Consider the following 21,011-nt stretch of genomic DNA (forward strand, 5'->3'; position numbering starts at 1 on the left):
TTTGAAGATTAATTTTATGAGTGTTTGTTTACAATCACTATCTGAGATCTGCCCCGGCTTAAATCAGTAATTTGGATATTTATGAAATAGCGGACTTCATTAAAACAAAACAGTATTAAAATTTTGACAAGAGAGCATTTTGATATTTTCACAGGCTTCTGTTATATCGCAGATTTAGGACTTGGAACTTAACAGAAATATGCAAACCCGGAGTGTATAAATATTTTTGACTGTCTAGCTTTGCTTCCAGGTTTTCCTGGGTTTGTATGCAGTATTGATGTCATTCTTAGACAGAATTTATAAACAGATCAATATAAAATTGATTAATTTAACACTGTACATTATAAAACTACAAATGAACAGTATGTAGTTGACTATAGATTGCAGGTCTCTAATAGTGAATGTATATCATACAGTGAAAATGTTCATCGTGGTCATTGGTATTTTTCTTACATTCTGCATACTGAATGATACTTTTGCTTTCACAATTTCTGACCGTAAAAATGAAGGATTTTATGTTTCCTCGTTAGTCTTTATTCTGTTATTTTGACATAATCACAATAATACCACCATTGAGATGATACAGGGATATATTCCCCTTTCAAAGCCCTTGCATCAGTAAATGTGTATAGAGAAAGGAGAATATTCCCCTTATGCATAAATCAAAAGCACCCACGTTCATTTTCATTACCATTCTCATTTTTTTTAACTGCATGGAGAAGTGAGGAAACTGCAGTGTTATTCCCAATAAGCCAAGAGAAAAAAATATTTGCTAAGAGGGTGTTCAGCAAGGGTGGCAGGATTGGGTTTTATTTCAAAAGAACTAAAAGACAGAAAATGCTATTCTTGAATTATCTTTTGAACACTCCAAAAAACAAAATCAAACCTTCTTCTAAAGTCACCAGCACACTGCAGCAGGACTACTGTGTCAGCCAAGGAAACAGTGCTGGGATTGTAACTGCTCGGGGCTGCTTTCGTATAAATGTCATGATGATGGTTGGCTCAATTGTTCTTGTCCTTTTGCAATGCATGCATTTTTGTGGCAGTAGGTTACATTTCCAGACGGGCAATGCTTCAGCAATTACATGGAATCAGTACATTCTCACACGACGAGCGTCACTTTACTGCTTGCTCATGGATGGACAAAGGTAAGACTTGAAAAAAATGGCTTCCTTTTTAGCATGTTAGTTGACGTATCCTGTTTTTTTTTCTGCCATGGTGAGGTGGGTAACAGAGGTCCCGTGTTTTGGTGACATCATGCACAAGTAAAGCACTGATTTTATTTATTAGCAACATTTTTCCATAAACTAACTCCTGTTTACAGCTGGAATGTAAAATAGCAGTTAGCTTAATGCTCTGAAAGATAAGATGGTTCATGCTGAGGAAACACTAAGGGAATGAATGCAGTTATTTATAGATTCATAGATGTTAGGGGCTGGAAGAGACCTCCTAAGATCATTGGGTCCAGCCCCGCTGCACTAGGCAGGAAAGACAACTGGGGTCTTTCCTGAAGTGGGCAGTGCCATTCTGATGGACTTAGTAGTTATTTTGCTGATTCTCATAATTTAATACTAGCGTACTGTATGTAGAACAGTTGTGCATGGTACATGTTGCTATGCACTAGTTATGTATCAGGTAAGCAAACCTTAGCTCTCAGGTGCCTGTGGTCCAATGGCACCAGCACTTCGCAAACTGTAGTACAAGAAGCACCTGTTGGGATGTCTAAATGATTTGGCTTGTCATCATTGCTACTCTTCCCATGTTTCTAGCTGCATTTCCAGGTGTCCAGGAAAGACCTGGAGCTCTATTAACATCAGTGGAAACGAGAAGGAAGAGCAGGTAGATTTCCCTGGAGGAGACGTTCTGAGGATAGCTCCTCCTCTTAGTGCTGCCAGCCAACAACACCTCGAGAGAGGTGCATAAGGGCAAAAATGGAAGCCATCTTGGACTGGGTGACACAAGAGAAGTGACAGCTGACCGAACTGTAGCCACACTACAGCTGCTGCTAGTTTGGGGGGTAAATTCGTGAAGGAGAACAAAATGAACAGGAGCCACAATACTGGGAGCTGATGCCCCACAGGTTTGATAACTCAGTCACACACTTGGGCTGCCAGTGCAGATTAGTTCTTCTTTGTTCATGAAGGGAATGATGACTCCGAGGCCTTTGGAGGCATCAACGGCTACTGCTGCTGTCTGTGTGCTGGGGTGAACATTTCAGAGTGTTTGCGTGTCTAACCGCTGGAGAGACCTCAGTGTTAGATCTATAGGACAAGTTCATGGAGCAGTTCTTGGGGAGAGAACTGAAGAGACTCAGGGACCCCAAGGCAGGGAATGAATATAGAGACTCAGGCAGCTGGTTGGGGGAATTTGCAGCCCCTGCTATTATGTGTTTTCTTGAGAAAGCAGATTGTGAAAGAAAATTCAGTTGCAGAAATTGGGGAGAAGCCTCCAGACTTTTGTGGCCACTGAGGAACTCCAGCATGTACAAAACCCTTGTCCCTCATTGTCTATGAGGATAGAGAGATATACCCCCACTGAGGCCAAGGCTCTGGATCTCCCAGTAGGAAAAGAATCTGTAAAATAGAAGGGAAAATGAGAGCCCACCCAAAGGACTGGAGGTACACCCAGGCAGTGGTGCAGGGGGCATAGTATAGCTTGATTACCCCTTGAGATTTCAGAGTCCATATAGATCTCCAGTGTCTGCAGAGACATCAGGGCCTATCCATGAAAGTGGGCCTAGCCTATATAAAACAAGGGAGAGGGGGCAGGGAATGACATTCAGTCTATCTTGAGTTCCAGGATGTATCCATGAGAAACCCTGGTTCATGACTAGGGAGAAAAACATGTTGCAGATGTCAGGTCCTCCCGTCACTCCAGAAGTCTGAGAGTTAGGTTATGCAGAAAGGAAATCAGAGAGTGTGCCCTTTGCATAGCACTAGGCGGAAGCTGGCAGCCTTTGCCTGTCCCAGTCCTCCCTGTTAGCAGGTATCAGTCTGGCTGGAGAAACCTGTGATGGCTTTTGCTGACCCACTGAGGAAGGTGCTTTTATACCCCTCTTGGACAAAAAACAAAAGGGTGTCTAGGGAGAGGACTCAGGGCATAGTCTCTGAGGAGGGTCCCGTCCCCCCGGGAGAGGCCTATAATTAATTTTATAATACAGTTAATAAACTCCAGGAAGGGGGAGAGTTTTTTTGCTTTGTTTTAGAGCAGCCTGAGAACCTCACATAGTGATTGTGACCTTTCCCAAGTTAAGTTTTTCTGTTCAGAAATGTTCAGTGACACCAAAGTTTGAGTGATGTGTCATGCTGATCTTTTGATATTCAATCTGAGCAGTGTATTTAATAAAAAATAGCATGGCGTGTTCCCAAAAGTGTCCCCAAGATTATACCCATTAATGTCAGTTCTGCTAAAAGGTATTAGTTAATTGTACTGCATGAGAGCAAGGAACATTTCTTCTTATTTAAAGAAAGGAAAAAGCCCTGTGACACATGCAAATGGCACATCATATATTTTAAGTGCTCTGTACGTCGCCTACACAGGTTGCACAGACGTATTTGTCCTTCCTGTGTCTTTTGCAGCCTGAATACTGTTATATTGGAATTTTACCCTATCCTGTCATTAGTGCTACCTGTTAAAGGGAACGATATTTAAGTACATTTTGCGGTATAGGGAAGGTGGTGTTTGGCATTCTCAAGCTCTCTGCCTGTCCAGGACTGGGACACCTCTTCAACCAACAGCTGGCAGAGTGCATACTTAGAAAGTCTGTGGATGACACCAAGTTGGTGGAACTGCAGACACTCCGGAGGGCACGGATAGGCTCCAGAATGACCTAGATAGACTGGAAAAATGGTCCACAAGCCACTAGACTGGATTCACCAAGGACTGTGAAAAATCCTGCATTTGGAACAGAATAACCATTTGCACACATATAGATTGGGGAACGACTGGCTTAGTTGCAGTGCTGCTGAGAAAGACTTGGGGGTTACTGTGGACCATAGGCTGAATATGAGCCAACAGTGTGCTTTGGTTACCAAAGAAAGCCAGCGGCATCCTCGGTTATATTAACAGGAGCATCATTTGCAAATCAAGGAAAGTGATTCTTCCACTCTATTCAGCAGTGGTGAAGCGTCACCTGGAGTGTCCAGTTTTGGGCCCCACACTTCAAGAAAAAGTGGACAGTTGAAAAAGAGTCCAACACAGGGCAGCAAAAATGATTGGGGTCCTGGGAGGTGAGAGTTATGAAGAAAGGTTGAAAGAGCATGGGTTATTTAGCCTGGAGAAGAGAAGACTGAGGTGGGATTTGTTAAGTCTCCAAATACCTGAAGGGTGATTATAGAGAAGATGGAGATGGGCTTTTCTCTGTGGCTATAGTGTAGGGGACAGGACTAGGGAAAAAAGGTCCTTGGGGTCTTACCCTGTAAGCATGAGTTAGGAGAGGGGACGGTATGTGTCTATCCCTAATTGACAGTCACTGTTGCCTTCAACCTAGTATGAAGCCTTCAATCCTGTACTGTTGTCTGAACTCAGCTCAGGAACTGAGTGATGATTACTTCACTCCACTGAGTAGGAAGGTGCGATTGATTTGCAGTAAGATATGTTCCTGCTCCTACACAATATGTAAAACCAAGGTCAGGTGAAAGGCAAGAAAATATCTTCTCCGAGAGCAGCTGCTGCTGCTATCACAAGCAAAGGAGGGTTGCTCTAAACTCAATGTAAGTAGTACTCCTCTGTGAGACATAGGCCACAAGACAGCAGTGCTGGCTCTGAGCCCTTCCTTCCTGCCCCATAAAGACAAGATACATGGCTTAGTTTTACCTGGATTGGTAACGTGTGGATCTGGAATTATTTCGTGCAGCTTAAAAGAGGCCCTTTGAGCCAAGACTGGAGCAAATTCCAATTAGTTTATGCAAATCTCTGTAATAAGCAGCTATTTCTGACATGCAGCTGGAGAGGTTCCACCGCATCTTTACACTGCTATTTCTGCACTACCAAGAAATTAATACCAAGCATCAAAATATTCACCCAGTTTGCAGCAAGCCAAATAATCCCTGTTCTCAGGCATTTGCATTTTCTGTGCAAATACATGCTCACGTATGTGCACACACTCTGGTCCTGCCAGCTCATATCTGCTTTGTTGTATTTGCCCTGTCTAAACAGAAAACCGGGAAAACTCCTTCAGCCGTTCCCGAAGCTCAAGTGTCTCCAGCATCGACAAGGAGTCAAAGGAAACGATCACATCTTTGTACTTCATGGAGTCCTTTGCCCGGAAGAATGACTCTGCTCTCTCCCCCTGTCTCTGGGTTGGAACAGGCCTTGGTATGGTCTTAATCCTCTCCCTCAATCTGCCACCTAATGATGATTTAAGGCTGACAGAGCCAGTCATGGTGTCTCCAAGTGGTAAGAGTCCTTGTTTTCCTGTTCTTTGTCTTGTTAGCAAGGGAGGGCACGTGGCTGAAAGCCCTGCTCTCTTGAATATATTTACCCATGATAATTCATTACGCTGAGAGGGTGCAGCCGGAAGGGTACAAAGAGATGCTCACAGCAATGCTGGCTGCAATGTACAGAGATACGGCAGCCTGTAGTGTCAGTTCTGAAGAACAGAGCTTGTGTAAAAATCCATGCATCCCCTGCAAGGACCTGGAAACTGGAAGAGTTTTTTTTCAGGTTGCAAAAACAGATACTAGGAAGAAAGCACCTTTGGGATGCCACTGAGTTTGTCAAGAGTCAAACAAAGACAGATAGTAAACAAAATATCTGTAATCTCTAGAAGAAGGTGTCTTTAGTTTTGTTAATAATGTCTGACACAGACATCAATTTTAAAACGTCATGTTCTTTGCCAGCATGAATCAGTACTCAAAGCCCTCTGTGATGTAAGGAGCGGCTCCCTGTTTTGTAGAGGGGCCAGCAGAGGTTCAGAAGATAAATGACTTTTTCAGTATTAAAGAGAGAGCCAGAAATAAAGCCCTAAGTTAAGAGCTCCTGACTGCTAATCCTTTACTGCCTCCCTAGGACATAACTCCCTCTTAGGGCAGCCAGTCTCAGTGGTAGGATTGAAAAAGTAACATTTTGTACCAAAGAGTTTGAGAAATGAGGCAGGCCTGAGTTTCATACATAGTTAGGAATCTTAGTATTGCAAGAACATTGATGCTCACAATGGATATTGAATTGGGAGGAGGCACAGGCAAGGGCAGGGCGGAGGCATGAGAGAGCAGAAGTGAAGCAAAAAAGCAAGAAATTTGCTTGCTTGGAAGCAGACACTGTATGAGAGGGGACACTTGGAAAGTGGAAAACCCTACAGTTGCCAGTAGGAGCAGATTGACCATGAGTTTAAGGAGGAGGTGTCCAGAAAAAAGCTAATGTAAATGCAGGCTGCATGCATGGACATATCTGGCCACCGAGCAGAGAGGTTGTAGTCCTATGCCCACATCTAGAGCAGTGGTCTCCAAACTTTTTTGATCATGCACCCCGATCAGTAAAAAATTTTTGAGGATGCACCCCCAATATATGTATATTTATATAAATAGAAATAGAAGTTCTAATATTTTCTTCCCGCACCCCAATGGATCGTCTTGCGCACCCCCTGGGGTGTGTGCACCCCACTTTGGAGACCACTGATCTAGAGTACTGTGATCAGTTTAGGGGTTTCATCACCAGAAAGCTACTAAGAAACAGGAGAGAGTCCAGAGAACAGCAGACTGATTGGGGACAGGAAGGAATAAGTTACAGGGAAAAAGCTACAGACACTAGTGATAGGAAGTCTTGGAGGGGGCTGAGCACCCAGGAAATGGATTCAGCAGTCTTAAAGGGCAGCAGCAAGTTGCACCGTTCTGTGACATGTGCCAAAAAGGAAAGCCTGGATGGTCCTGCATGTGCAAGGGCAGTGCTGACAACTGGCTGTGTGGAAGCTCATGTGCCCATAGGAGAGCGCCTTGTTTTACAGGTACGGTTCTGACGCTGAAGGGAGCAGTGCTGACCTTTGCATGCTTGGACTGCATGGGAGCACTGATCCACCCGCCATACGAAGTGTGGAGAGACCCAAACAGTACAGATGACAATGAGAAAACAAGAAAGAGGAAACTCGTCATGCACTCCCCTTCCGCCTCCCAAGACATGGGCGAGCACCAGTTTGCAGTCGTCTGCTCAGAGAAGCAAGCCAAAGTCTTCTCACTGCCTTCCCAGACATGCCTTTATATTCATAACATCACAGAAACGTCCTTTCTGCTGCGAGCAGACGTGGTGACCCTCTGTAACAGCGTCTGCCTGGCTTGCTTCTGCGCCAACGGACATATCATGACACTGAGGTATTTTCCTAATCCCATTGGGTAGCAAAACAGGGAAAGGCAATGGCATCAGATGTTGTGGGGTGAGCGGCAGCACCATGGTGCCAGCAGGCTGATCCAGGGCAGGGAGCATGTTTCCAGGGGTGGATATTACACAATAAGCTTGTGTGAAGTTGCAGCTGTCTGGCTACTCTGGAGTGACTCTCCACATGGGCACGTCAGCCCAATCTGTTTGTGGGAGACAGATTGCTCCTCTTTGAAGCTAGAGCAAGAGACTTTGCCCAGAGGCACTCTGGCTACACATTAGGAGTGTCCACAAGGAGGGAGGGGGACTAGTCCTATACCACTTCTGTGCTGTAATCCACAGCCTAGTTCAGGGGGCAGTAATTTCCCTGTGTAGAGCAAACCTGGATGTTTTTAGTATGCACACATTTCAAAGAAAGCCATAGGAGTTTTGCTCTAGTACAGAAGCTCTCTGGGTTAGAAAGCCATCTCACCATCTAGTGCCTAGATTGCATTTGAGTGAGAGTGTATCACAGAAGTACCAGCTCCTGCTTGCTGGATAATGTCCATTAGCCCAGCTAGCTTCAGCCACTTAGGATTTACTGCAGTTAACCACCAAGTTGGGTGGGTTGCTAAGTTACATCACATTACTAAGTTACAAAACGTGGTTCCTGGAAAACACAAAGCCACCTGTGGGTTTGCAATGTGTGCAGTAAAATCAAGTCCCTTTATGCAAATTCCACCTAACCATCTGCTCGTCTTCAGCCTGCCCAGTCTTCGCCCTATGCTGGATGTCAACTACTTGCCTGTAACGGATATGAGGATAGCACGGACATTTTGTTTCACCAACGAAGGGCAAGCTTTGTATCTCAGCTCTCCCACAGAGATCCAGCGGCTAACCTACAGCCAGGAGATGTGTGACAACTTACAGGTAGGCCCCAGACATGTAGCTAGCCAGAGTGCAGCTTAGCTCTAAGGTAACGTGGAAAGGTCTTTAGAGGGCTAGTGGCCTTGTGCTGGAGGGGTCTTCCCACAGAGGAGCGCTGCACATGGCTCAGCCCCCTTCATCTGCAGCCAGCAGCTCTGTGCCAGCAGTGCTCTGAGCTCACCATTCGCATTGTTCTCATGATGTCATCTGTAGATACCCCGCTCTCCAGTTTAAAACCTTGTGTAACTGTGCCCTTCTTCAAACAGGTCTCATAAACCACATATACTTTTATTTTTGCATTGGAATCTTACGCTCCAGATATCATCAAGAAAGTCTGATTGTTCTGCTGTACCAGTGGCAGTGTCACGTGTGCAAAAAAGTGGCAATTTGTGCCAATACTTCCAAAGAAAAGAGCACCAGTTTCCTGGGGTAGCAAAATAATTTAGTGTAAAGCTCCAGTGAAAGACCATTTTTCTCCATCATTCACTTTTGGCCCTAGAGGACTAACCCCTTGGTGGCTGTGAAGTTTTCAGTCCTCAGTCTCCCCAGTTAAATTGTCCACTTGTAGCTCCTGCCCCCTGCTATTGGCTAGAAGTTGGAAGTTCATTGGACGTGGCAACCTCTGGTGCCTCCTGTTCTGTCTGCTGTGTCAAGGTGGTATACTCCAAACCCTGGCTCTGTTTTAAGATTACATGGGGGATTGAAAAATGACCAGTGATTGGCACCAGGAAGTATCTGTCTTTATGGGTAGATATGGGACTTGTCCACACAGGGTGGAAGTGGGCCCTGGCACCATGTGTGAGCACCTGCCTGTGTGCGCCCACTGCTGTGTTTCCAGGTGTGGAGCATGCATGTGGGCACAAGTGGACGGGGACCAAGGAGGTCCCCTCAGTGGTGGGACCCTCCCCACCATGTAGAGAGTCCATAAGATCCACGCGTGACCCAGGTTTTAGTGTTGCTTCTTTTAGTCTAACAGTAAGTACAGCCCCACTATCTCAGCTGAGCTGCCTCAGCAAACTGACTGAAGGGGCAGTCAGGCCAGACCAGATTTCAACCTGCTAAAGTCCCCAGACTGTCTGCACTACTGGGTTAGACCAAGTTGTGAAAGATTTGCACTAGCTGCTTCCACAGGAGCTGGCTTTGTCCTGATTCCCTGGTGAGGAAAGTTCCTCCCATTGCACTGCACATTAAAATGCATCAGCTATGAAGATGGTCTAATTAAAGTCATTTATGCCAAGCAAAAAGGCTTCACCCTGTTAAAGTTTTACAATCAAAATGCAAATTAAAATGTCATTTGTTGAACCAGGAGAGTAGCATGGGGCTAGTTGGAAAGAAGCATGAGCTGCAGAACTGGAAAACAGGGGCTCAGCTGTACGATTAACAGCGAGCGGGCCTACAAACTGAACAAGAGGGAGCTGCCAGCCCTTGGGCCTTGGGGAGCAGCGTGTCTGGGGCTGTGGAGCTCTGTCACTCTCAGGACTGAGGTTTCAGGCACGCTTGCACTGACAGAAAGTAGGCAGAAAGGGCACATGGGCAGTGCTTGATGCCAGGATGATTGATTGACCATATCTCCAAAGAACAAGCAGTGGGCAAGGAAGGGCATGTGGCCATGTGAGCAATGGAGGCTCCCTGCACTGCCCCTGAGGGCTACATATGTCTTGGCTTGTATGGAGGGAGAGGGGCCCACCCAGCACTTCTTCCCTACCCAACACTACCTGCCCTGCAGCAGGAGGGAAATGATTTCCCTGCAGAGAATGGATGCAGCCATTTACTTCCTTCCTAGAGCAGGAACAAGGGAAGTCAGGAGGAGGGGGAGAGCACAGGGAGGGAGAGATCACAGCTCCATCCCAGGGAACCTCATGGGGCATGGCTGCTCCACTCAGTCCCTGCACTGGGCTTCACTGACCAGGGAGAGGACCCCCTGAATGGATGTCTAGAGAAAACCTGACTTGCAGAGGTATAGGGACCCACCGGCACCCAGGTCCAGGCTTCTGGCCTGCTTGCGAATGCACAGAGTGGGCACCACATGAAAAGTAAGTGAGCAGCTGGCTGAAAAGCAGGTACGTACATGAGCCGCATCTAAACCTGAGCTCCAAGGTGGAAGCTCATGGCCCATCCTGAGCCCTCTTCCTAAGCACTAGCAGAAGCTCACAGCAATGAGGAAAACAGAGCAGCCAGGAGCTCATTGGCTGGCACATGATGGGGGCAAAACACATCACTCACAGCTGAGCTTTGCACAGTAACACAGCTTCCTCTCCTGCTTGCAGGTAGCCGTCTGAGCTCATCCACAGTGTTTCTTCCTCCTGGATCGATTGCAAAACTTGCTCTCCGGTAAAACAAACACACAGAAAGGGAATGGGTGCAGACAAGCCAACATCCTTTGCAGTGGCAGGCTGTGGCCCGCCGTTCTTTTTTCCCTCCACTATTCCCTTGGCTGTAACCCTGGCCAGCTTGACCTGCTCTGTTCGACGTAGTAGGAAAGCTGGCTTATTTTTTCACTAGCTGACTATTGCCATTCAGGTGTTGACTCCAGGTTTGCAATGCAAGGTGCTGCTCTGGGTTTGCAATGCAAGGTGCTGCAGGATTATTGTAACTTCGTGTTCACCAGCTAGCCCACATCAGTGACTCCATCTTTAAAGTAAATAATAATTCTGACCTTGCTAGCTCCTAACGCATTTTCTTGTCTGCCTTTGGCCAGGACATGCTTGGGGATTTGTTTACCCCAGTGGAAACACCAGAAGCCCAGAACAGAGGCTTTCTCAAGGGGCTGTTTGGAGGAAGCGGACAAACCTTTGACAGAGAAGAGCTCTGTAAGTGATGCTTCCTACAACACAAAACACAGTGTGCTGACGTAGCTGCTTCTCTGCCCTAAGCATGGAAGGAAGTGGTGGGGGGCGAGGAATGAGGCAGAAATGGGCCCATTTGTATAACCACAAAAGTTGAATGAGAAGAAGGGAGGGAGAATTTTCCTTCCAGGTTCTGCTAGAACAGGGGCGGGCAATTATTTTGGGCGGAGGGCCGCTTACCCAGTTTTGGCAGGCTGTTGAGGGCTGCATGGGTACCCCGCCCCTTGACAGGTGCCCACCCCCTGGTGACCATCTTGGGACCAATGTCCCAGGGCCAGCACCAGTAGGGCCCAAAGCAGGGCGCAGGCTGGCAGGGGTCTGTGGAGCCAGGCTGGGCTGCACCAGCAGGGAAAGGAGGGAGCTGGCCCGGCTCCACGGAGCCTCTGCCAGCTGGGACTCTGCACTTCTGCCACCTTACTCTGGGCCCCATTGGCAGTGGTCCTGGGACACCGATGTGGCCCCTGTGCTCCCACTGGCTCCCCACCCTCTCACACCCAGTGCCCCCAGCCCTGTGGTATAGGTGGGGAGCAACGCACAGCCCTGACCCCCTGCTCGCTGGCAGGAAAGAAGCTGGTGCTGAGCGCAAGGGAAAGCAACCCCTCACCCACCCCATGGCTGGCCCTCCCTGCTGCAGGTGCTTGCAGCCCACACAGGGCTGTGTGAAGCAGGCACAGGCAGCCCCACGTGGGCTGCAAGCAGCTACAGTGCAGGGTACCAGCCATGGGGTGAGCAAGGGCTGATTTTTCCTGTGCTCACCACCAGCTTGTAACCCAGCCCCGCAGCCAGCCTGGGCCATGCATCGGCTCCAGGCTTGCCCGTCAGTGGCAGCAGCTGTGGTCCCCCCGCTTGCTGTACCGGGCAGTGTTGGCTACTGCTGCCTGCCTGGAGCTCGCATGCTGGGCAGCCCACAGGTGACGGAGGCAAACACTGCCCAGTGCAGCAAATGTGGGGGGGACAGCAGTTGCTGCCGCCACATGCGGCCCCAGTGGGCAAGCCTCGAGCCAGTGCGGGACCCAGGCTGGCTGTGAGGCCAGGTTACAAGGTGGTACTGAGCGCAGGGGGGCCGGGAAGTGGCCCCTTGCCTGCCCCATACCCAGCGCCCCGTGCTGCAGCTGCTCGCAGCCCACCTGGGGCTGCCTGTGCCTGCTCCGGACAGCCCCGCGTGGGCTGCAAGCACCTGCAGCAGGGAGCTCCAGACACAGGGCAGGGGAGGGGCCGCTTTCCTCCACACCAGGAAGGAGCCTGGAGAAAAGCTGAGTGTGGAGGCGGGAGGAAAGCGGCTCCTCCCCTGCCCTGTGCTCCCTGCTTCAGCCGCTTGCAGCCCACGCGGGGCTGTCTGGAGCAGGCACAGGCAGCCCCAGGTGGGCTGTGAGTGGCTGCAGTGCAGAGCACTGGGCATGGGGTGGGCAAGGAGCCGCTCTTCCCACCCCCAGCTCAGCTTTTCCCTGGGCCACTTTTCCCCAGGCTCCTTCCCTGCCCTTCCCCCCACCCCACTTTCCCCCTTATCTGATATTCCGGCAGGGTGCAGCAACTAAGCCCAGGCTGTGGGGGTGGAGCCGGGCAGGCCCTGCTGTTGTGGGAGCCTGCCAGGCTTCCCCAGGTCCTATTGCCCCTGGTTCCTGTCATTTCTGACTGGATCCAAGGCCAGAGAAATATTAATTTTCTAAATTTTTTAGGGGCCCCCACAGGCCATGCTAGAAGAAAAAGTGCTGAAGAACGTTTTGTTTCTCTCTGCCCAAACACATCTCCTTCCTTAACAGGAGGGGCACCTGGCCAGTTGGCTGGGCCCAGTGCAGGAGTGGGGGTCTTCACATGCCTGGCTGAACCACGAGGGTTGGGCTGCCAGTCAGCAGCAATGTAACAGAGTGCTTCAGCCCAGTGCAGAGGGAAGAGGACATTCCCTTGTCTCTGCCTGAGTGTCTGTCTCCATTGCAGTTGGTGAGGCAACCGCTGGGAAAGCCTCCCGGAGCCTCGCCCAACACATCCCTGGGTCAGGCGGGATTGAAGGAATGAAAGGTGCTGCCGGCGGGGTAGTCGGAGACCTGGCTCGTGCGCGCATTGCCCTTGAGGAGCGAGGCCAGCGGCTGGGAGAGCTGGATGAGAAGACAGCGAGCCTGATGGTCAGCGCGGAAGCCTTCTCCAAGCATGCCCATGAGGTAGGCATCCTTGGCCTGTGCACATCCCAAGGCCCTGCCCCAGACCAGAAGCCCCTGAAGATTGCTCCCACTTCAGGAATGTTATAGCAATCGCAGCCCACTGCTCTTCTGCAGCTCTTCCACCTAATTCTGCCCCCTTCCCCAAGATGATAAATTCTGGGGCAACATTTCTGTCTTAGACACTGTCTCTCCTCTCTCTTGGTCTTTTCTAAGCAGTTAACACTCAGCCTAGGGCACTGCCTACCTCAGGGCAAGGTCAGGCTCTCTGCAAATTCAGGCAGGTGTTTCTGCTCTGCTTATGCTCACTCCACACTTGGGAAGTTTTCTTCATAAGCATTTCTCCTCCAGAACTACTTCTGGGTCTTATTTTCTCAGTGAAAGTGAGGGCACAAAGTGCCTGCCATTAAGATGGCTGTTCCCACTATTCACTGACCCCTCACTGTGTACCTCCTGCCAACACAGGAAACCCAGCACCTCTCTAGTGGACAGCTCTTGAGCCTTGTGTCTAATAGGAGCAATGGACGAGGAGGGCCATTTCATTATCGTCTCTGAGGGCCTTGTTTAGATTCTCTCTACTGCCAAATGCTTGGTTATGGGAAGCTTAAGAGCCAAAGTTACTATCAGTTCTAAACACATGTCAAAGAGGCCATATGTGGTAGAAGATCTCCTCCACCAAAAGAGGGGAAGCTAGGGCAGATGAGGCCAGCATGCAGGGAAGGAGCCTGGGGCCAATAAGCAGGCAAAGGGACCTGGCTGTCAGACCCTGCTAGAGCATGGTCATGCTAACCTGGTTTGCACCAAGCAGGCCAGGTGAGCATGCAGCTGTTGGAGCCGTTTAAAATGGCAGAGTGCCAACATCCAGTCTTGCCTAGGGCTAGGAGTCAGCAGAAACAATTTGCCTTAGGTAAAAGACCATTAAAGCATAGTTACCTGTAATTCTGGCTTTCCAACCATTGGTCCAGCTAGCTGACCCCCACTAGGAAAGCGCTTTTGTTTTATTCCTACTGGCTGTTGTCATTGTGAGGATAATCACTGTAAAATAGAGAAAGAAAGTGAGCTCATATTGGCAAATGATAGGACACATCTAGTGTATACCAGTGCCAGGGAGTAGCAAACAGCACGTCTCTAGCAGTTCCTATTTAGTCTGATGTAAAAAGCACAGATCTGTAAGAGAAATTCCCAAGATGCATCTCTCCAGTGAAAAATGATGGGTAAGTGACATTCTTTGCAGAGGCGTAACAGAAAGTTAAACCAGCCTTTGGGTGCAAGGTAAGTATTTCACAGCAGAAAAGTATGCTGCCTGTGGTGCTTTCACAGCGGCAATTAATCAGCCTCACTCTGAGTGGTAGAGCTCCCCGACAGCGGTGGGGTTATAGCACAGAATAACTTGGGACAAACCAAAGCACCTGCAGAGCAAGTGCTCACAGCTCACTGTCATTTTGCTTATATCCCATGTCTAGCTGATGCTGAAATACAAGGACAAGAAATGGTACCAGTTTTAGATTTGCCATGAAGCTGCACCTGGCCTGGGTAAGAACACTGTTCGGTGATACGGAGCTTACTCCCAACGGTGCCGGTCATTGGACAGAAGCAAAACTTTCTCCTAGAAAACTTTTTCCTGTTACTCATCAGATTCACCACCCCTGGGGGTCAAGGAGAAGTTTTACCATCTGCAAGATGGAGCCTGCAATGGTATTTAGTCCAAAAACATGGTGTAGGTAGTCTTTTTCCAAAAGGAACTCAGCAGTCACTTTGGCATGTAGTTTTTCAGAAACTCTAGCTACGAACTTTGGGGAGAATCTCTGGTTAAAAATATCTTGTACAAACTAGAATGTTAATGCACTTATAAAAACAAATAAAAATTTGCATGACGAATTGACATCTTAAAAGAAAAAAAAACAAAACAGAAAAAGAAAGCATGTTGTGACCTAAGAAAAAAATGGGATTTATTTCTATTCTGAGCAAAAAATACTTAAAACAGCAAAAATCTTTATTTTTAAAAACCACAGTTCAAACAGCCAGTACACTTGGAGCATGGCCGCTGCTGCTCTCAATAGAAACACGAGGTGAGCTGCATTTTCTCATTTGCTGCTATTTTTTTCCCTTGGCAAACCTTAGCGTGCAGCCAGCAGTGCTGTTTAATTCCTAGCAGAAAAATAAACCAGCATCAAAACCTACGGCAAACACATTGCTTTGTTCAGTGTCTAGAAAGGCCCCACTTGGGATGTCACCTGAGCTTGAGTTCACAGCATCTTTGCAGCCTGGAGGGTGCAGGCATTGCCATTGTGCAGAGCCAGGGTTCTTGCTGGCTGGCTGTGTCCCTTGCTGGCTGGATTTATCACAGTTATCCTTGCAGGGGGCTGTGGCAGTTCTCACCCCAGGAGCTTCTAAATCACTTGGTTGCCTTGTTAGTCAGGCTGAGAAGCAGAAGAGACGATTAGGAAGAAATTTCTGCTCCGGCTGGAGGAACTAGAGGGTGTGGTGCTACAAGCTGCTGAGTCATGTCAAATCCAATAGGCTGCAGCCGCTCAGCAGCTTGCAGGGAAGTTAAGCTATACTCAGATGATGCTTAGGAAATTGCCGGGTAACCCAATTTAAAGCCAGCTGGATACAGAACAAAGCAGCTAAGAGGCATCTGCAAAGCCCTGCAGACTGAATTGTGCACAGACCACTTCCTCCCCTGGCTTGCCTGGCTCTGCACCACTCACCCTGCCATGGGGAGCACAGCACTGAGGAGCCTGAGTCAGCAGCAGGGCCCCTCACCAGCACAGCCAGCAAGACAGTGGGGAACTTGGCCTCTTGTTTGGACGGGGAAAGGCAAGCAGGTGTCACTGCAGTGAGTGACTCCCTGATTCTACTGGGGGCTCTTCCTCCCCCTTATTGTGCACATCCAGCCTGGGTCTCTTGTAGCATTTTATCATTGATGCATGAACAGAGCACCTGCTCTTTGGCTCCTCTCACTCCTGCTCTGTTGAAACCCTCTGCACCGGCAACACGTCCGCAGAAGTCACAGGGGGAGTCAACTGTGGAGCCTTCAGTCAGCTTAGATATGAGGCAACCAGGTCCTGCTTTCAGGCATATACACAATGAGTAGGAAGGGGGTGGGGGAACCCATCACTGACCCTCCCTGAACGATGGGCACCCTAGGTAGGTGCATCTGTAAAATTTTGAGGCAGAGGCTGGGCCAGGCCTCGTCAGCGCTTTCTTTCATACAGGTCTATACAGGGCACTGGTGGCCTCAGGACACTCGTCTAGATCCTGCCTCTCCATGAGAAGCACCACTCAGGCTCCCATGCTCACTCTCAGACCCTCTGCTCCTGCTCAGCTCTTCACTGCTCACAAGAGAAAATTGCCCTTTGTGGTATTTAACTGGGCTCCCGAACGCAGGGCTCACCCTTGCACAGGCTGCGGGATTGAAGGAAATAGCCTAGGTCTGCCAGGCTGCTCAAGTCAGAGTCCTGTTAGACCTGGATAGGAATTCAGTGCCCTGCGGCCTTGGTAAGTCTCTTCACAGCTTAGAAAAGCAATGTCGAGCCACCAGTTACAGCTGAGCTGGGCGAGCAGGTGCATGTTCTGCACCACAAAACAACATCAGTCACACAGTGAGCACTGACGACAGCACGGACACAGGCCTGGGCTTTGCTCAGCTCCAGTGCTCAGAGCTTAACAAATGACTTAGTGGCCCAGCACACGGCAGACCACCAGACTTACAGGGGCAAGGCTCATGGACTGGGTGGGGAATGGTCTCCCTGGCCCCCACTTGCAGGAGGGAAACCAGCTGATCCTTGGCACCTACATCCCACTACCCTGTTATAAAGTGCAGCAACTGGGAATGGTGCATTTGCTCCAGGCTGAGCCACCAAAGCACTAATACTCCTAGCAGCAAAGGCCCCACTGCCCGCAGCAGACGCATCCACCTCCCAAACCCACCCCTGGTAAAGCCTGTTCTTCCTAACCGCCCTGCAGGACCGGAGACGGCTTTTATCCCTCCCCAAGGGCAGGGCGGGAGCACAGCCATAAAGACTGAGGAAAGTCCTTCTACCAGGCTCCGAGCTGTACCTTACCCCCTGGTGTCCATAGCTAGTATAAAGAGGACAACTCTGGTCGGGGTTTGGTGCCAGGCTCACCATCTCGACTGGTACCCGTGGAATGCTGCAGCAACCAGAGACCTGGCGGAGGAGTGGGAGACCCGCTCCGCTGGGCAGCAGTTAATACTCCAATGATGGTAAGTGACTGGGCTGACACAAGTAGTTCCAGGTAACTTCTCAGCTTGTGTTTCTCTGCGAGGCAGCGATAGTGTTCTGGCCTCGCTCGCTCACTCCTGCATCAGTTGCACCAACCCAAGAACAATTTAATAATTAACTGCTACAGTGCACCCAGAGGGACCCGCATCTTCAACAAGTCATTACACCACACATGACTTGCTCTAGCTTATGCCATGCTGCACAGGGAGGGGGGAGGCCTGGCAGTAGCTCACAGTTTGCATCTCCTCTTGACATCAAATCAACAAGAATTTAGCATCTTCCCCCAGCCCAAACATTTTTGCCTGTTTTGTTTGAGCATCTTTTTCTCTAAAATGCCCCCCATGAGGTCACAGGTGCATCTTGCTTTCCTCTCTTGCATACTTTACATCTTTTCAGACAGTTACAAATTACTCCTTCTGTTATGTTCAACACTTGTGACTATAACTATAAATTTTCTCATAGTCCGTAGAGAGCTAAAAAGTTGTATATGTTTGTATATAGAATGTTCTATATATATAAATATATATATGTAATGTATATGTTGTACAAGTTTGTTAGTGCACACTGTTAAATGCTTTCTATCAAGGTTTACCATGTATGTGAGAAAAGCCTTCACCTAAAAAAAAATGCCATGAAAGAAGGAGAAGTCCTGGCTGGTTTATTTCTTGTGAAATGAGGGGGAGTGTGGGATTTTTAAAAGGCCTGCCCTAAACATTATTAAAGGCTCTTTGTTAATATTGAAAGTAATAAAAATAAGCATTCAAAAAAGTGACAAGCAGAGCAGATGGTTTTCTTGCTGAAAGGAAAATCAGGACAGCAAGCTCTTAAGGAAGGATGTTGAAATCACATGTGCTTTCACCTTTTCCACTAAAACAGCACCAGCTCATGCAATATCCAACACTTTAAGGCACCTTCAGCACCTAATCCACAGCTCAAATGAGCAAACTAATTAACAAGTACACTGATTGGCCAATTCAAGAGATTTCTTAATACAAATTTGTGCGATTAAAATTGCTTTCATCTTCAGATAGTGGCATTTTTTTGCTCTCAAAATACATAAAAAGTTCTCACACCCACACCAGACAACTCAATCTGTGGAACCGTGCCAGAAAGCATACAAGACACACATTTATTTCTTACACACACTGCCGGTAGGCAGACTATGTAGAGAAAATGTATTCAGACTCCTGACACGCTTTGACAATAAGCAAAGTCTTTACTATCTTGAGAATGGTTCTAGATTCAACTTCTAGAGGTAGAACAATACAAAACTTCAATCCTGAATTTAAAAAAAAAATCCAAAGGAAATTCTGCAGGAAGTCCAGGCTTTATTTTGTATAATCACACTATAGTTTTCTAATGAGACGACTTTTTTTTTTTTTTACATTCCTATCTATTCGTACTCTTGAGTCGACATGGTTTGACCACACTCCTGAATATACATCAGAGTCTGTCTGACCACACTATAGGTAATGGCCTAACACTGAAACAAAGCTACTCTGTTTATTACACATACTGTATGAAGTTAACACCGAAATAGCTGCTGTAAAAGATTTTATATGTTCCTTTTTCAGAGGCCATCTCACACCCAGTCCCTTATGTGCACTATAACGAATATAGAGAGAGAATTATTTTTCAGTACACAATTTAACAAGTGAAAAAACACTGCAGTTTATTTAAGAGCTGCATTCAACCTCAGGACTATTCCGTGTATAAATTATGTATATTTTGTCACAGGCAAATAAGCATCCTGTAACTGCACCCTGCACGCTGGGTCTCCCACATCACATTTCAAAACCTAAAGGTGAATTCAAGCACAGTATATTTCAGGTCTTGATTGTTTTTCCTCGGTACGGTCTCAGTAAGAACACACTCTCTCTCATTAATAAGCTACATGTTTCCATTTGTAGTCAACACTTCATCTAGGTGTAAGAGCAATAGTCCCGTAAGAGTGTTTTCATTCATGTGTTTTCTGTTATGTGATTAATTGACAAATCCAAATATTGTACCTTTTTAATGATGTCCAGTATTCTGGCTCAGTGTCAAGGAAACGTGGACAATCTGTGTGTGGTTTTTGTTAACGAGTCCTCTCCTGTATTTCCAAATGAAGGCTAAAATCCTGGGGGAAACCCCACTCTCCTGCTGTGCTAACCACTTGCTGTTCAACAGGTATCCGAGATCAGCCTCACAAAGGTCCCTTTGACTGAAGCTGTTCTGAGTCCCCAGTGAAAACAAAAATGGGTGGAAAGAAAATAAAGGCAAGAGTTGATATTAAACCTGTGTAATTCACTTTTTTTCCCAGACCTTTCCAAGGCACTTGGCTTCAATAACAGTTAATAGTGGATGTTGCTGCATGGCTTACAAGCAGCACTACAGCTGACAGTTACAGCTTTGGTCCACCTTCAGCTGCTTTGCAAGATCAGAACAAGCAGCGCCGTCTTCTCAGTCTCAGCTGGTATCTCTGTGCTCCAGTTGCTCAGATGTTCCTGGCGCATGCTGGGAGAGTGGCGAGGCAGAGGGAGTCTCGATGCAGGTCTGGCTGCCTCACACGTGCAGCGCCACTTGTGCTCCTAAATTTCTTGGGCTCGCTGAAAATCCCAGCCATAGGCTATTAATGAGCACACCACGGCGACGGCATTTGCTTGTGCAGTCTACCATTAGTGTGTAAAGCACTAGGATACGCACAATACAAACATTATGGCTGAAGGCAGACTGACATATGTATATACCAAGTTAAAAGCCGTAGTGGATTTACCATGTGTCAGATGCTTCCTGATAACCGTTTCATGCAACTCCTCATATTTTGCACTAAGTAGAGGTTACACTGAGGCAGTTCCCCTCTGAATGCGACAACTCCTTCATTAGGTTTAGATTCCAGTCCCCATGGGACTGAGCAGACACATGAAACTGTTGCCAAGGACCAGCTGATGCACAGTGGAGCTGCTGCCCTCTCCCTCGCATCTTTGTCTGTTTTGTTCAGCAGACAACGCCTTCTATAAAACCAAATGAGCAGCAGGACTGTCCCACTGACAGCCCGCAAGGGATTAAAGCTGAGTCCTTGGCTGGACATCACTTCCCCCCCTCCCAAACTCATTTGGCCCTGCAGGCTGGATGAGAGGTGAGGTCAGTCCGCAGACCAAATTGGGCCCACAGACTGGCCCCATGTACACCCTGGATCGGCTCCATGTGCTGCACGCAGACCTGGGGTTAGCACATGCTGCCTGCAGTGTGCTGTCTAGCTTGAGACCTACAAGCAGATCATGGGCCTGATCCGGCCTGCAGGCTGCATCTCTGACACCCCTAGTTTAGAGAAAATATGACTACAACTGCCATGCAACACTTACACTTACCCATAGAGCTCCAGTATGAAGCTGGAGATAGGCCTGTTGAGAGTCTCTGGGTTAGAGGGGAGAGCAACAAGGGTGACGTCGTAGTTGGGCTCTGCTATAGATCACCAGACCAGGAGGAAGTCATGGATGAGGCTTTCTTCAAACAGCTAGCAGAAGTTTCCTGGTCACAAGCCCTGGTTCTCATGGGGGACTTCAATCACCCTG

The 21,011-nt window shown here is 48.1% G+C and overlaps 1 protein-coding gene across 5 annotated transcripts in view; it reads left to right on the forward strand.

The window, feature by feature from the left end:
* Positions 1 to 20,240, forward strand: part of STXBP5L (syntaxin binding protein 5L) — a 389,375-nt gene extending 369,135 nt beyond the window's left edge. For 3 of the 5 annotated variants that reach the window (XM_090057239.1, XM_090057249.1, XM_090057213.1), the window contains 6 exons: positions 5,158 to 5,397; positions 6,941 to 7,301; positions 8,049 to 8,214; positions 10,910 to 11,021; positions 12,993 to 13,213; positions 14,674 to 20,240. In XM_090057239.1, the coding sequence (XP_089913365.1) occupies positions 5,158 to 5,397; positions 6,941 to 7,301; positions 8,049 to 8,214; positions 10,910 to 11,021; positions 12,993 to 13,213; positions 14,674 to 14,715 (1,142 nt within the window). In that variant the 3' untranslated portion in view covers positions 14,716 to 20,240. Of the gene's footprint in view, positions 1 to 1,049; positions 1,149 to 5,157; positions 5,398 to 6,940; positions 7,302 to 8,048; positions 8,215 to 10,909; positions 11,022 to 12,992; positions 13,214 to 14,673 lie in introns of all 5 variants that reach the window. The other 2 variants (XM_090057223.1, XM_090057229.1) reach the window with 1 other exon arrangement.
* The last annotated feature ends 771 nt before the right edge of the window (positions 20,241 to 21,011 follow it).

The sequence above is a fragment of the Crocodylus siamensis genome, chromosome 1, assembly GCF_052110815.1.
Source record: "Crocodylus siamensis isolate JL-2025a chromosome 1, ASM5211081v1, whole genome shotgun sequence".
Taxonomy (NCBI): domain Eukaryota; kingdom Metazoa; phylum Chordata; order Crocodylia; family Crocodylidae; genus Crocodylus; species Crocodylus siamensis.